General features: G+C 36.8%; 1 protein-coding gene across 5 annotated transcripts in view; it reads right to left on the bottom strand.

The window, feature by feature from the left end:
• Positions 1-17,268, bottom strand: part of DIP2B (disco interacting protein 2 homolog B) — a 257,892-nt gene that overhangs the window by 31,510 nt on the left and 209,114 nt on the right. For all 5 annotated transcript variants that reach the window (XM_079139772.1, XM_079139774.1, XM_079139773.1 and 2 more), the window contains 7 exons: positions 16,559-16,673; positions 15,875-16,014; positions 15,031-15,167; positions 11,205-11,285; positions 8,379-8,506; positions 6,546-6,660; positions 2,444-2,645 (listed from right to left, as the gene is read on the bottom strand). In XM_079139772.1, coding sequence (XP_078995898.1) covers positions 2,444-2,645; positions 6,546-6,660; positions 8,379-8,506; positions 11,205-11,285; positions 15,031-15,167; positions 15,875-16,014; positions 16,559-16,673 — 918 coding nt within the window. The remainder of the gene's footprint in view (positions 1-2,443; positions 2,646-6,545; positions 6,661-8,378; positions 8,507-11,204; positions 11,286-15,030; positions 15,168-15,874; positions 16,015-16,558; positions 16,674-17,268) is intronic.

Below are 17,268 nucleotides of genomic sequence, written 5' to 3'. Positions count from 1 at the left end.
TTGACACATTTTTATTCTTTACACAATAAGCACCAACAGATATCTCAATGGGATTGTTGCTTCTGGCCTTAATACCTTTTCTATCTTTCTTTTCCTCCCCTTTCCTTTCTTTTCTCACTTCTTAACCCTGTCCACTTTTTTTGTATTTTTTTCAAATCCCAAACACTCATGCTATTCCCTCATCATCCCCACTTGTTGATACCACAATTTTCAGACTGCTCTGGTTCTACCCATATGCAACCAACTAAGATCTTAGTAGGCAATCACAACAGAAAGCAAAAATATTAAGTCCAAACATAATGTTTTCACCAGACCAGATGAAATGGTTGCTATGCCTTTGGGAGCTTAGGAATCAATCTTTTATAAAGGTTTTATTATTTGATAAAATTAGTTGAAATCTGACTAGCTTAAGCACTGTTTTAAGCATTTACTATGTATTTAAGCAACATCTCTTAAGTATCTCCAATAGGAATGTTTTGTTAAAAGAATTCTACACTGAATGCTATTTAAAATAGGATTTTACACCTGGCACACACCTGTAATCCCAGCAACTCAGAAAGCTGAGGCAGGGGATCATAAGTTAAAGGCCAGCCTCAGCAACTCTGTGAGACCCTTGGTGACTTAGTGAGACTCTGTCCCAAAATTCAAAGAGGGAAAAAAAAAAAAAAAGGTTTGTAGATACAGTCCAGTGCTAAAGGCCTCTGGATTCAATTCCCAGAATTAAAAAAAAAAAAAAAGATTTTACTCATATGACAAATAAATATGGAACTGCAGTTTAACAGAATTTGAGATGGAGAAATGATTTGTATGTTTTTCAGTGCTCGGGATTAAACCCTGGGCCTCACACCTACTAAGCACATGTTCTTCCACTGAGCTCTGCTCCCAGTCCCATGTGTTTTTATGTACCTGCCAAATGCCTAGGCAGTTAATGTGTTTGAAAATACTTCTTTTTATACATTTCTTGAATGCCCCTTTAGAACACTAGCCTTCCACTAGCAGAAACTGATAAAAACCAAACATCTATACATACTGTCAATAGCATAAGGGTGGGTGATGAGTTCATAACAACATCTAGATACACCATTGTGATATGATCTTCAGCTGCCAGACCATTAATTACTGCAAAGCAGAGTACATTAACATCTTAATATCCTGATGATAATAATAATATCCTAGAGAGTCACAGACTTACTTTATACATTCTGGTACATCATGTGTCTCTTTCAGCAAAAGTTGTCTTACAGAAATATAGTTAAATGCCACACCTTCCCTTCTCTTTCTAATCCTCCCATTTTCATCTTTTCTCAACACATTTAGAGGCTGATGTATACTGTTGTGTGTATACACACGAGTAATCTGGTAATCTACTGAGGCCAGATTTTGGCTTTCATGTGTTTCAGGTATAAACACAAAACTAGGAGTCTTAAAATGAAAAAAAAAAAAATAAAAATTAATGATTTCATGTTAGATTTACCCCCCCCCCTTTTTGACACCCAGGAATGAACCTACTGACACCTTAAACTCACAATAATACAGCAATGTAGCAAACACAAAACATGCTATTTGTGAATACAATCCAGAAATTTTCTGAATTAAGATTCTACCCCTCAGGGAAAAGAAGAATGAAGGAACTTTGGATAGTATAGAGGACATTGGGGTGGGAGGGGGTCAGGGGACAGAAAGTTAGTAGAATGAGACAGTATTACCCTATGTATATGTATGATTACATGAACGGTGTGAATCTACATTGTGTACAACCATGGAAATCAAAAGTTGTACCTCATTTGTGTACAATGAATCAAAATGCAGTCTGTAAAATTAAAAAATATTTTAATTAAAAAAAAAGATTCTACTCCTCAGATGTATTACAGGCTCAAATCAGACAACAGCTGGAAAGAAATGAGGGATGAATTTAGGTAAGAGACTCTCAACAGAAAGGCAGTATTGTCATCATGCTTCAAAGCAATTTTAGTAATATTAAGTGTGAATTTCAGCTCTACCACTAACTAGCTATGTGACTTTGGGCACTATACTGAATTTTATTATCCACAGCTGAAGGCAAAATTTTTAGGATCATGTACGTAAAAGGCTTAGTATTTGACATTTAGTAAGCACTCTATAAATACCAGCAGTTTTTGTTATCGGAATCTTCCTTGATAGAACTTGCTTTATTGTAGTTCTACCAGTGGGATTCTGATCATCTTGACCCATACTTTACACCCAAGGGAAATGGAGACATACTATAGGGAATTACTCAGAAGAGGAGACAAGAAACTCAAAGCATGTTCTGCAGGGTCTCAATTCTCCTTGCTTTTACTCAGTGATGCTATTCATGAGTTGCTGGTCTTTGTAAAGTCTAATTCTAGAAAAAGAATCATTCTGAGAGACTTCAGTTTCTCGAAATCACAATTTTAATGCTATTGATTGTAAGCTAGCATATTACCTGGTTGCTTTTGCCGAGGTTTTGGCAAATTCGTCACACAGGTATGTGGGCACATAAGTATATTACAAGGATGTAAAGATCCCTCCAGAAAAAGCTGTTTCGTCTGTGATATATGGATCCCTCCTAGTGGAGTTTTTGGCAATGTATTGGCAGGCACCAGAGCAAGACAATAAACTCCCACTTGATGAATGCTATCAATTGCCTAGAAAAATACAAAGAAAATACTCAGTGAGGTTATTTTTATTACAACAGACATACCATTGACATGATCCATTATTTCACTATAGGGTATTTCTTTATCCATTCTAAGGAAGTCTAGAGTCTGGTGGTAGGATCATTAAGCTCTCATATAACTGAAGATCTAAAGATAATCATTAAGATCCCATACATCTTTCAGCTATGACAAAGATTAACAGAAGAGAGGTTAGACACAATCTAAACGGAGAGAGGTGGATACTCTTCACCAAACTCAGTATGTTCCCTCTTAAATGATAATGTCAAAACCTCGAGAATTTATTTTGGTTTTTAAAATCTCTTACCTGTTCAAACATAGCTTAATTAAATAGAGACGAAATATTTTATTAGGAAAACAAGACTCTCTAAACGGGCCCCCACCTAGCTGATCCACCATGTTACCAAAACTACATTCTGTAGAACATCCAAGGTGAGGTCCATAATGCAATCAGCACTGGAGGCTACATGCTACCCTCAGGGCACTCAAGTCCCAGCCAGGTTGATGTATGCTTACCGAGAGTCAATTGTGCTTATTTCTACACTGTTCATGACAGCTGTTCTAGTTATTGTGTTCACATAGTTTAATTAGATATGATATCAACTGATAAGATAAAAATGAAAGAAGAATGAAAGAGTTAGTTAGGTTTTTGTAAAGGCATATTAAAGGTGAGCTCCTAATAAACTACTGCTGATAGGTATGGGCAAGTTAATCCAAAGAGTAAGGGTTATCTATTTTAATTACTTTTCTAATACCTATGTTCTTGTTCCAACTTAAAGAAATTAAACCAGAAACTAAAGACAAGCATTTGGGTATCGTTTATGAAAGTAAGTTATATGGAACCCAAACTGGTGCATTCATACATATTACTCTATATCCAATGAACAGATGTTTATGCTTTGTGTTAAAATGTAAAATGTAAAGAAATTGTAGCTTTATGATTGTCTGCTTTAACATCTTTTTTATTTTTTCAGTGCTATTTATTTATTTATTTTTGGTACCAGGGATTGAACCCAGGGGCACTTAACCACTGAGCCACATCCCCAGACCTTTTTATATTTTACTCTGAGACAGGGTCTTGCTTAGTTGCTTAGGGCTTCACTAAGTTCCTAAGGCTGAATCTGAACTTGTGATCCTCCTGCCTCAGCCTCTGGAGTTACTGGGATTACAGTGTGCCTCTGTGTCCAACTACATATTTATTTATTGAAATAGGGTCTCACTATGTTACCCAGGCTGATTTCAAACTCCTGGGTTCAGATGATCTTCTTTCTTTATTCTCCTGAGTAGCTGGGACTACCAGGATGCATGATCATGCTCAGTTTCAACTACCTTTTAAAACTGATAAACCATTAATACCATTTCAAAAATATCAGTTAAGAGGCTTCTATTGTACTAACCAAGACCTTGAAAGGAATGTATGAGGGAAAAGAGGGGTGGGAGGGGAGGGGGGAAGGGAAAAAAATAACAGAATGAATCAAACAACATTGCCCTATGTAAATTTATGATTTTTAATTAAAAAAAAAAGTACATATAACCTTAGAAGGATAATGGAGTGAGAGTTATAATAAAAGATGGGCAAGGCCTTTTATTAAAACAACTTACAAGGGCAAAGGAACGGATTTGAAACTCACATTCCTCAGATTATCTTCCAAGCCAAAAGATGACTGAGAAATAGAAAGTCTAGTAGTTCCTAAGTTGCTGTCTTTTAGAATAAAAAAGTTAGCAAATGTATTGTAAGCAGCCCGGACTTCCCAGTGAAATGACAACATCTGGTAAATCATCTACTGATCACCTTTCCTTAGCAGGTAATGAGTGAGGTACCTCATTTAGACTATACCCCTATACCCAAACATGGGATTAAGCCACCTTTGGCCTCTAACGTCTGTGCTGTCCTTTATCATTCACTGTGGACCCAAATGCGTAAGCTGAGAAATCACAAAGGCTGGGGAGATAATGGCCTCTCTCACTTCATATTCAAATCAGATCCCAAATGACTTTTATAAGCATTTGGACTGATGATTCCTTTTTTTTTTTTTTTTTGGTGGTGCTGGGGATTGAACCCAAGGCCTTTTTCACGCTAGGGAAGCACTCTACCAACTGAGCTATATCCCCAGCTATGAACTGGTAATTCCTGAAGTTGTTTTCCAGGGAAAAATTTAAATTATTTTGGGAAATTTCAGTTATATTCACTTTTCTATAATAGAAAAAAATATATACAATTCATAAGATTCTATAATTATGACCCAATGTTCATTTTGAATAAAGTAAGTAGGTTTGTGTTTGTTTGAAAATATGAATGGTATGAAAATAATCTTCATGTTTGCCTCTTAGCCATATTTCAGAGAATGGCCCAGTCCTACATTCTTCATAGTCTTTTCTGCCTAGTTTATATTCATTAAATTTTCTTTTCTCTGATTTTCTACTAAACAAGCTTATGCTAGACTAACTGATAATTCAGAATCACAGACTCTGAATTTAGAAAGAAATCTTAAAGTCATCTAGCCCTATCACTTGTTTCATGCTTGCATAATTTCTAGAACATTACTAACTGGCAGTTAATAAATTCAAATCCTCAGAGAAGTTACAGACACTGAGAACACTTCCAATAATATATAAATTGTTATTATAAAGACAGTCCATACTTCTTTGGATCATCCATCTAACCATCAAATATTTACTGAGCCTACTATGACAGGTGCTTGCACAGGTATCAGGCTCTGGAGACTGAGTAGTTTAAAAAAAAAAAAAAAAAAAAAAAAGAGAAGTATTGGCCTTCATGGGACCTACAGTAGATATAGAAAACAATAAATGTAACTTTATAAGGTGATAAATTCTTTATAAGGTGATAATTTCTATAAGGAAATGTTATGCTGGGCATGGTGGTGTACACCTATAATCCCAGCAACTTGGGAGGCTGAGGAACAAGGATAGCAAGTTCAAAGCCAGCCTGAGCAACTCAGTGAGGCCTAGCTAACTTAGCCAGACTCTAACTCAAAATAAAAAATAAAAAAGGGCTGGGGATACGGCTCAGTGGTTAAACACCCCTGGTTCAATCCCTGGTACCAAAAAGAATAATAAAATTAAAAAAAAGGAAATCTTAATTAAGATACAGTGGACTTCTCCAATGTTCTTATTGAAGATAATGCTTATGGTCATTATTTTTGATTCTAATAAGAATCACCATCATTTACTGAATACAGGTATTTTATACTTCAATGATCTCATTTAACTCCTTTCAATAGTTCTATAAAGCAGACATTTTATCCCTACTTTACATGTTAGGAGGTTCAGTCACTTGCCTAAGGGCACATATTTGGTAAGGAGATTCAAATTTGTGATTCTAAATGAAGTATAGAGGGTTTTTTTTGACCCTTCTAGCCTGCTCCCCACTAAAAACATCTCCCTTATACTGAGCCCTACACCATCCTCCTTCCCTCATGGTTTATCTCAATTAGCATCTCTTCTAACTCCATAAAAATAAGAGTAACATCCTACATTTTCTTGGAACCCTCACACTGAGATGCCACTTACGGCATGTAGCAAGACTATGAACAACTGCTGACAAGTGAATTAATTATTGTGTGGATGTATTCACAAATGGACAGTTAAAACTTTCATACATGGTAAACACTCAGGCATGGAAGAATGTGCTCCGACAAGTCAGTTCAATTGTTCTTGGCAACGTGAGTAGAAAAGTATAATGTGGTCCATAAGGGGAAATGGCATTAATTACCTGATTCTGGTAACAGTACCCAGAATATCTGAGCAGTGATTGGCAAGAAAATCTAAGGTGGCAAATCTGGTTCATCACAGCAAGTGCTAAAGCAGTGGTGGCAGCCACCTCATACCAGTCAAAGCTTGTGTGCTCACCTGCAGCACCCGGCTCATCCACTGGAAGCTGTCTTCTTCAGAGGCATCAGGTCTTTGTTCCGCAACTACCACAATGCGCTCATCATAAAATACAGACACAGAAAACACAGCAATTCTAAGAGAGACAGATCAAACACATCAGACTCCCTTTACAACCAGTCCTACTTGCTTTGTTTAACTGGAATTACAGAGTGGAGACATCCCCCCACACCACCCAGAAAAAAGTAGTTCAGAAAAGACAATGTGCAATCATTACCACCATGATGAGGACAAATTCATTCAAAAACAAGTATTAAGCACCACTGTCATGAATGGTAGAGACATAGTGGTAAATAAGACACAGATCCTGTCTTCATGGAGTGTACGTGTTAGACACAGAACAAACCAACAAATATATAATAATGCCATGTTGCGATGTGCACTAGGAAGCACGCTGGGGCAGGGCCCCGGTGGAGTGATATGCAGGTGGTTGGGAAGCGCCTCCCTGGGGAGTGGACACTGGAGCAGAGACCTGAATGAGGTGAGGACGCGAGCCACACGAAGATCTGGAGGAAGAGGATTCCGGGCAGAAGGAACGGAAAGCGAAAAAGTTCTGAGGTAGGGACGAACTTGGCAGGTTTGAGGAACAGCAAGAAGGCCAGTGTGCCTGGAGCAAAGTGGTGAAGCAGAGAGCAGGAGGAGAGTCAGACACAGGCAAGGGCAGATCATGGAGGCCTGGGAGGCTGAAGGAGGGAGGATGGATTTGGTTCTGAATGAGGTCTCCGCTCAAATGTCCCCTTACTAGTGAGGCATTCCCAGACCACCTCATGTAAACTAGAAAGACCCCCACCCAAGTGTTTTTTCTCCACGACATTTACCACCTTCTCACATGTTATCTATTTCCCTGTTTACTTGGTTACTGTTTCCCACAATGAGAATGTGAGAGCAGAGACACAAGGCAGGAACTTAGTCTATTTTGTTCATCATCACAGTTGAAGCATCTAAAACAGTAGTACATGGCTGGCATCCAATGAATATTTGTCGAATGAATGCACGAAAGAAAGGGAAGCCACCTGGGAGTTGATTATGGTGGTTCACCTGCCTGGCTCCCTTTCTTCCATCCACACCTATTTATTTAACATCTACCATGTGCTAGGCACTGTATTGAGTGCTGGGAATGTAACTACAGAAGGTCTAGTACCCTGTTGAATTCGTATCTCATAAGAAGCTATACCATTATCAAAACCCCCACACGTTTTAGGAATCAGCTTTTCTTTTTGGTTTCACTAATCTGTCTTATTTCTTTAAAAACTCAAGGGATACCAAGATTGCTTTGAAGATATGTGCTAATTATTATAAATTGCTAAATAAAACATTACAAACATGTAGCAAATATGTTGACTTGCATTAATAAGCAAAGATACCTAACTCTGTCCAAAGGATTTGAAACTATTAGCAGTTATGTGCTATGTCAATCTCCACATTAAACAGTATAATAATTTAATTAAAACAAGTAAGAAAAATAATTATTAGATGTAAACTTCTATGGAGTGGCATCTTATCTCCATTTACTTGAATGGCACTACTATATTGAAGAAATGAAGGAAGTTCAAATGTTTTAAAATCTCTTATAGGATTCAACACAATAATAATTAAAATCTGAAATACAGGATTCAGTTATATCTTATTCCTTTCAATTATATCAAAAAACCAGATGCTGTGAGATATATATTCAAAGTCAAGCTCCTGCTATATTTAACTAAAAAAATCCCCATCACTTAAAAAGAGAATCTACAGAAAACCACTCAAATCACTGCATTACAAGCACTAATATTTGAAACCTATACTACTCACCTTCCTCTATAAACAGTCTTTATTGACTCAACAGCTAATCCAGTAGCAACAATGTCATCAGCATTATGTCTTCGACCACTAACCATTAGTAATCCATCCATTTTTCCAACCACAAACACCAAGCTACCCTGAAAAGTAACAATAATTTACTTTGATTCCCATTATGTAAGTAATAAAACATATTTTACTTCCTGCTTTGAAATAAATCTCATTAAAAAACATCAGATGGGCTGGGTTGTAGCTCAGTGGTAGAGCACTCGCCTAGCATGTGTGAGGCACTGAGTTCAATTCTTAGCATCACGTATACAAAAATTAATTAAATAAAGGTCCATCCACAACTAAAAAATAAAATAAAATAAAAAATATGAGAGACACTCTTGCATAAAATGTGTGTGGCCCTGGGTTCAATCTGATCCTTAGCAACACACACACACACACACACACACACACACACACACACATATACACACTCAATCTGCATATCTATACACATACATAGATATGCATATAGACACTGATATATGCAGACATATATGTATACACAGATATCTATATATAGATATATAGAGATCTATATCTATATATATAGATACAGCTATAGATGAAAGAAAACAATGCCATGTTTTATGGATTTTTTTTTCTTTTGCAATACTGGGGATGAAACCCAGGAGCACTCTACCACTGAGATACATCCCCAGCTCTTTTTATTACAGCGCAGGGTCTCACTAAGTTACACAAGTTGACCTTGAACTTGATATCCTCCTGCATCAGTCTTCCAAATATCTGGGATTTCAGGTGTGTACCACCATGCCCAGTTCACATTTCATGGATTTTAAATGAAGTTTTTCACCCTTTGACATCTCTGAAGTCAGTGGGGGAAAATCAGTGGCAGCTTATAGCCAATAGGATCTTGCAGTATATTAGAAGGGAATTTATTCTAGGATTTCACATAAGTATAGTTTGTTTTCCCAGCCACAAGTATGTATTAGTTCATCTTCTGTATCTATTCATGGATTGAATGCAGAGGAGAAAAAAATGCATTTACTACTGGAATTAGGAGGAGATTAAAACAGTTTTAATATGAGAATGATTGTTTCATATTTATAAGGATAATGCTATCTCCATTTGAGATGATTAGAAACAGGCTAATAAAAGTCTAAGGAACATTGTAGGAGGTTTTCTTTTCCAGTAAGATAACAAAGCAGCAGGAAATTACTATCAGAGTACCCAAGCATCACTGTGCAAATGCTCTGCCCAGATCCATCTGTAGTAAATTAACTTTTCTCATTCATTATAGAATTCCTAAATGTCTTCAATCATCTAGCAGTTATCTCCCCATATTAAGTCACTTGTTGACTTACTAAGCACAATGTACTACCTTACACTGACTGGACTAAGCAGTAAGACAGAACCTCTATGGTTCAAGAAGCTACTGGACCATCCTACATGGTAGAAGAACCAGCCATTTATTACACAGTCTGAAAGCTTTAAGTACTGATAAGTAAATAGTGAAACAGTCAGTGTCAGTACCTCACTCTCTATTTCTTCACATTAAGAGAATTTTTAGCTGGGCATGGCTGACAAAAAGGAAGATTGCATTTCAGCCCCTCTTGTAGCAAGGTATAGCCATGGGACTAGTGCAGACCAATGAGATAAAATTAGAAGAGCTGCACAGCAGATTTAGGGAACTGTCCTTAGGAGGGGAAGGTTACAGGGTTTCCTTTGTTTATTGGAATGCAGATGTTATAGCTGGAGCTCCATCCTGGACCTCACTAGTGGAGCAACAAGTTAAAAGGAGCTGAGTCTTTGAGAATTTCTTGGTGTTGAGTGAAGAAATTCAAGACAGCAGGTATATATTACTATTTCTAGGAGAGTCTTTATGCATTCTCCTCCCCCACTACCCATAAATGGTATGGAAGAAATAAAATAAAATTAGATCTTCTCGTATAACTTAAAGCATTAAGAGAAGAAAGAAAAGTGTAGGAGATGATTAGAGATTAATGGAGGATATGGCTTCACTAGGATAATGAACTTACAAAATTACTTACAAAATAAAATCCTAATTTCCCATTACATCATGCAAGGCCCCTTGTGACCTGGCTCTCTGTTGTCCTTATGGGTCCATGAAGCTCACTATGAGCCCTTCGAGAACAGGTTTTTCATATCCTAACTGTCTCTATAAACCTAGCATCTTATAAACACCATTTGCTGAATAACACAGTTGTCATTCAAAGAATTTACTATTATACTCAATGTAGTACTGATAATTTATATGAAAATGGTTTCTAACACTATATGTTACAGTTTTCCTTTACTACTCACACACACTTTGTAATTGAATCCAGGGCCTCAGGAGTGCCAGGCAAATGCTCTACTGCTCAGCCACACTGTCCACTCCCACACCCTGCTATTGAAGGTAACTTTTTCTAGCACTCTTTTAACTAACTGCAACAAGTTAATCAAATCAAAGAAAGAAAGCATGAGTAAGTACAGTGAGTTTTTTTAGTATTTTAGTCTGAGAGAGTCAAATGAACTTGAGTAATACAAACAATAGTCACTAACAAATTTTTTGACATTCTTTTTTTTGTACCCAGGATAGAACCTGGGGGCACTTAACCACTGAGCTATATCCCCAGCCCTTTTAATTTTTTTATGTTGAGACAGGATCTTGCTGAGTTGCTTAGGGCCTCGATAAGTTGCTGCTCTAAGTAGAGACTAAGTGGCAATGTAACACCCTTGGTCTAAAAGGAATTTGTTCTGTACTGTGAATTAATGTCCAAATATTTGAATCAGATGTATCAAAATCGACATGAAAGCATTACTTACTGGCCCTACAAATCCTAGCAATCCTGATCGGATAAATGGTACATCTCCAACAGGAGAGCCTGCAGAATTCACTGGAATCACCTAAAAGACAAAAGGAAGAAATTTTAAAACTGCACTTTCTTAGAAAATGTATTTGAGTTTTAAAAAGTCTTATTTTAAAAAATTCAGAACATTAACACATACCTGTTGAAAAACTAACCTTACATAATAAATCCAGTAATCCCATCTCCCAGTTTTTCACAGTGCTAGAGATTAAACCCAAGACCTTGTGTATACTAGGCAAGTAAGTGCTCTACCACAGAGTTATATTCTCAGCCCAATCCCATTCCCTTAAGTGATAAACACAGTTTGTTGTTTATCTCTCGGTACTTTTAAAAGTTATATCAACATATTCTTTTTTAAAAGGGCTTATATTATATATAGCTTTATTTTTGGTGGTGGGGATTGGGGATTGAACCCAGGGATACTTTAAAACTGATCTACATCCCAGCCTTTTTTATTTTAAGACAGGATTTCATTAAGTTGCTTAGGGTCTCACTAAGTTGTTGAAGCTGGTTTTGAACTTTTGATCCTCCTGCTTTAGCCTCCTGAGTCATTGGGATTACAGGCATGTGCCACTGGGCCTGGCTTATACCATTTTTCCTTCATAAGCTTTTTCATACAATATTATCTTGGATACCCTTCCAAGTTGATAATAACTGATCTAGCCCACTTTGTAAAATAGCTCTGTAATATATCATTTCAGAGGGGACAGGACAGCATAATCTCTGGAGTCTTTTGTCATTTACTAGAAAGGTGTACTGTGGGCAAATTTCTTATCTTTTCTGAAACTCAGTTTTTTAATCAGAAAATAGAGTTCTCAATGCTTCTATAGGCTTACAGTAAATATTAAGGAATGTAAACAAATTCTGCAGATATAAGCACAGTGCCTAACTTAGAGTCAGTTTTCAGAAAATCCTAACTATTGGAATGCAATGTAGTTTTTTATGGGTGGATGAGTCATCCTATTTTTTTACTATAATAAACAATGCTTTAATGAATACAACTGTATATATTTTTATGCATTTTTACAAAAGGCCTAAGTCTTTTCAATTTTTATAGACTGTCCTACAAAATTTATATCAATTAGCACCACCAATACCATATTGGAATGTCTATTTTCCCAATAGCCTACTAAATACTATGTAATATCCATTTTCTCAAACTTTGCCATTCTGGCACAAAGAGATATGCATTTTGTTGTTGTTGCTGTTACTGTGGATTGAACCCAAGGCCTTAAGCAACGATTATCAAACAATCTCACTGGGTCACATCCCCAACACTTTTCATTTTATTTTGAAACAGGTCTCACTATATTCAGGCACAAGCCATTTTGCCTGCCTCCCATTGTTATTTTAACTGCATTTCTTTATTAGTAATATGGTTAAATTTCTTTTCCTTTGTTTGTTAGCCATTTTGATTTCTTTTGTGAGTAGTATTTTCACACAAATCTTTCCCCCCCACACACACACCTCCAGTACTGGGGATTGAACCTTGTGGTAGTACTCTACCTTTAAGCCATATCCCCAGCTCTTTTTTATTATTTTTTTGTTTTGAGACAGGGTTTTGCTAAGTTGTTCAGGCTAGCCTCTAACCTGTGATTCTCCTGCCCCATCCTCCTGACTGACTGGGATTACAGGTATGTACCACTATACCTGGCTTCCCGCTTTTTTTTTTTTTTTTTTTTTTGCGGTGCTGGGGATTGAACGCAACTGAGCTATATCCCCAACCTCCCTCTAATTTTTAAGACCTTTTTAAACATGGGGAACAATTACACGAGTTAATATTTGTTGAGTGCCAGACACAGATTTACTTGTTTTACAGTATGTTAACCCCACAAAATAGGATTATTATTTCCACTTTACAGATGAGAAAGTGAGGTGCAGAGCTTCATTTGCCTCAAATCAAACAGTGAGCACGGGGCAGTGATGGAAAATTCATTCTTTGTTCTGATACATTATAAAACTTTTTCTCCCCAATATTTTACTTTTAAAACACATTTTTATTTTCTGACTAATCATTACTAGGTCTTTTATTCTAGTGAAATATTAATAACTTTAGAAAACTCTTAGAATTTAAAACTGAGGTTTTAGTAAAAAAAATTGGAAATTTTAATTTATAAAGCCAAGAAATTAGTTGCCCCCTTTTTTGATTAGGACTTTATTCTACTTTGCTGTCATTATATTTATACTGGAGGTTTTAAAATTTCTTCATTACTTTGGACCTAACACTTTGATGTTAAGTCTTGAGAATTCTGGTTAGGCAACTATCCTGTAGAAAAGGTAATAAAGTATTATTAGAACTTTAAAACATTGCTTAAGGATCTAGTTTTTAGCAAGGAAAATTTAATGAAGAAAATTATAGGCAATGGGCATGTTCTCCAAGCACTTAAAAAACAGGAGAAAAAGGGGTGAGGGATGTAGCTTAGTGGCAGGACACATGCATAACATGTATGGAGCTCTAGGTTCAATCCCTAGCATCACCAAATTTTTAAAAATGAAAGAAAAAGAAACAGAGTGAGATTTAAAATAAGCATAAATAAACTACAGAGAAATAATAAGTCACCCATGAAAGTAAACCAAGAAATTGGCAGTAAACATACTTGAATAGTTCACTACTACCCACTCCTGTCAAGGGGAACTAAGTGGGCACAACTTTTGCAGGCAGGCCCAAAACAGTACTGATGATGATAGTAACAGATTTTGAATGAATGACAATATACCATTTTAGGCTGTGTAAACACTAAGATCACAGTCAGCCCAGGAGTTCTCAGCCCTTTCAGGCACCACAGCACAGATAACACAGATGTTTCACACAGGCGAAACTCTCCCATTAGTGATATCTCTTGGTACATAAGTGCATGAACTGATTCTCAAGCACACTGACTCTCATACGTGTCCTGCCATCTTGAGAATCACTAATCTACATTATAGAAAAAAAGTTCAAAGGACTGAAAATGGGCAGCATTCATGTAAGTCCTATCTAGTGTGAAAAGAACACAGTCCATCAGCTTGAGATCTCTGGTCCCTAAAAGTACCCTAAGGCAGGTTAATCCTATTACAGACAATTACCACTGTTGTGATTACCAGACCCATCAGGTGAACATCTCATTGCATGGCAAAACAGTCTATGAAAGCAATGTGCTGTTCAGTTAGAAAGTACTAGCTCAACTAGAATATGAGCTCTACTAGGAGCTTTGTTTTGTTTCCAGATGTACCCCAAGCATCTCGAATAGTGCCAGACACATGAAAGGTGCTCAATAAATACCAGTCTAACTGTAAGACTGAAAAACATGAGCAATTTGATCTCCACAACCCAACAGTTCTTCAATTTTAATCAGTGATCTAATATAGCATATGTTACTGTCACTGTACTCTCAAAATTAAACTTTTGAGCTTATAAAAGGAAATTCACCAGAATGAATCTTTTTGTGAGAATTCTTTTCCTTTATTTATCTAACAGATGCACAACAGCACTTCCTATGTGTCAGGAGCTGATGTAAGCACTTTATAAACATTAACTTACTTAGTTATCACAATAGCCCTGTGAGGAAGGGACTATTATCACTCGCATTTTAAAAAAAAGAAACTGGGACACAAAAGAAGCTAAATGACTCATGCAAGGTCAACCAGAAAGTGTTGGAGCCAGGATTTGTCGGTAGGCATCTAGTGCCAGAATACATACTCTCAACCACTATGTTCTCCTATGTCCCATTAGCTAGAGGATCTGTCCCAGTAAAATGTGACCTCATCAAACATTTTCTGGATGAGATGTTAATATCACGTACCTCAAATGTATTTTTGGTCACACCAGCAAGGCCAAAGTACATCATGCCTCCAGTTCGGGAGCTAACACAGATTTCTCCAATTTCATCTGTTTTGCAGAGCTGGGGAGGTCCATCTGGTTTCACAATGCACATCATCCCTATTGCACAAAAAATACAGGTAAGAGACAGACTCTGGAAAACCTTTGCAAAATAATGACTTTTATCCTTTGCAAAATAATGACTTTTATCCTGTGGGCCCAGGAGTTTCACATTGACTAAGCGGCATTAATAATACCAAATGAGACAGGGATATAGTTCAGTGGTAGAACACTTGCCTAATGTGCATGAGGCCCTGAGTTCAGTTCCCAGCACCATTTAGAAAACAAAAGGAATACCATGAGATATGGTTAAAAAAAAAAAAAAAAAAAAAACACTGAAACTATCTGAAATTTAAAGAGGGTGACATATTGGAAAATAACCGCAAAGTTCAAAGAAATAAGTTAAATGAATTAAGTGGTACCACTAGATAGGTCAAACTCAAATAGTCATGGAAACAGTAAGCACTTTTTGCCAGTTCCAAAGGCTTGGCAATCATAGTGAAAACCAGGCACTCTAATATTACTCAGACCTTAGCTTTCCATGTGAAGAAGTGTAATGGAAGCCTTCACAGTTGATAAATAATATAATACTGTGGAATGGTCAGCATAATTCTAGCTACTTGACTATTGTTCAACACGCTTGGAGAAATGAATTGTCTAAGTTCTGAATTTAGGATTTCTGGTTTTGGACCTCCTGTTTTATCAGGCCTTACTATCTCTGATGACATATCTTTATGAAAATCTAAGTGGTGCTCCTCACAACTTACCACCAGGCATTACATGCCCCACATCCTGGACTGTCAGTGCTGAATTTTTATCTTCAGTATTGACCCGTATTACCCCATAGCTCAATCCATTCATTGACAGAATGGCTCTTCCTGGCAAAGGAGCTCCTGGAACTCCAGGCCTGGGGGGTAAAAAATCAAGTTTGTCAGGAGACAACCATGAATATGTAGGAACACAAATTTCCTCTGGCTACAAAACAAAAGAAATTCCTTTTATCTCTACTAAAAATAAACCAAAACATATACCAAAACATAGTCAACCTTCAAACAGGAGGAAAAATCAAAGTAAGTTTTAATTGGTTATTAAGCATATACTGATCTTGGGTAGATTATAAATGTATTTTTCCATACTGATGCCATAATCAAGAACATCCTATTTCTAGTCTAAAATGTTAACTAAAGATTCAGAAGAGCAAAACAACACAGAAAAAGAATTAATTCACATATGTGAAATGAGTATAATTAAACTCAGTTCAGTGGATATACTGTGGGCAAGAGCAGGAAAAATAAATGAGATGCTTCCAACTATTTTACCCAAGGTACTTTTTGCTTACAGATTTAAGAAGCAGAAAATTAGTCAGTACCCTCTTTCATCACTGAGTCAAAATTGCACATTTCACCCAAGTTGTAACACATATCAAGAGGATCTGACATCCTGAATAGTACCTGCGGATTGCTACGGTCATGGCTTCAGCAGATGTAGCACATGGACAGATGGCCTCAGGTTTCAGTCCATGGCTTTGGAACAGACTCAGAAAGGCATCACAGGATGATACAGACCCTAATGAGGTGGAAAACGTCAAATGAAAGCTGAAATCATAATTGTAATTACTGCATGAAACTAGTAAAGAGTGGGAAGCTGACATATTCGTTTCTCAAGAGAACTCGCATCATATACCATTCACTCCACACAAATATGCACACTGCACCTGTACTGTGGTTTAAAGATTTCAATGATGAGTTAGTGCTCATCTAGTCCATCAAAGGTCACTAACCTTACTTAAAGTTATAACCTGGAATAAGAGTATGCCTACCAAAGTGATCAATATCAGAGTAGCACTGCAGGCAACATGCAGTCAGTTCCTAAGTTAGCAACTCTTCCTGAATTTAACAGGATAGCTATGAAATAAAGTCTTGGCTTAGTTCTACCTTCTATGAGATATCCTCTGACTTTTTTCTTATTAAGGTCAATCCTGTGTACTTTAAATCAGGATGACCAATATAATTACTGATAAAAATTCACTTATTACAAAGAGCCAAATGTTTTACCTGATTCTATAGTGTGGAGAAACAGGATTTTTGTGCTAACAAGGAAAAGTAGGGCATAATAGTAAGATCTCTACAAGTTTTTGCAAATTCCTTTGCTGCTTAAGAGA

The sequence above is a fragment of the Sciurus vulgaris genome (assembly GCF_902686455.1).
Source record: "Sciurus vulgaris genome assembly, chromosome: 5".
Taxonomy (NCBI): domain Eukaryota; kingdom Metazoa; phylum Chordata; class Mammalia; order Rodentia; family Sciuridae; genus Sciurus; species Sciurus vulgaris.
The sequence above is the reverse complement of the archived record's forward strand: the minus strand, read 5'-3'. Positions and strand labels throughout refer to the sequence as shown.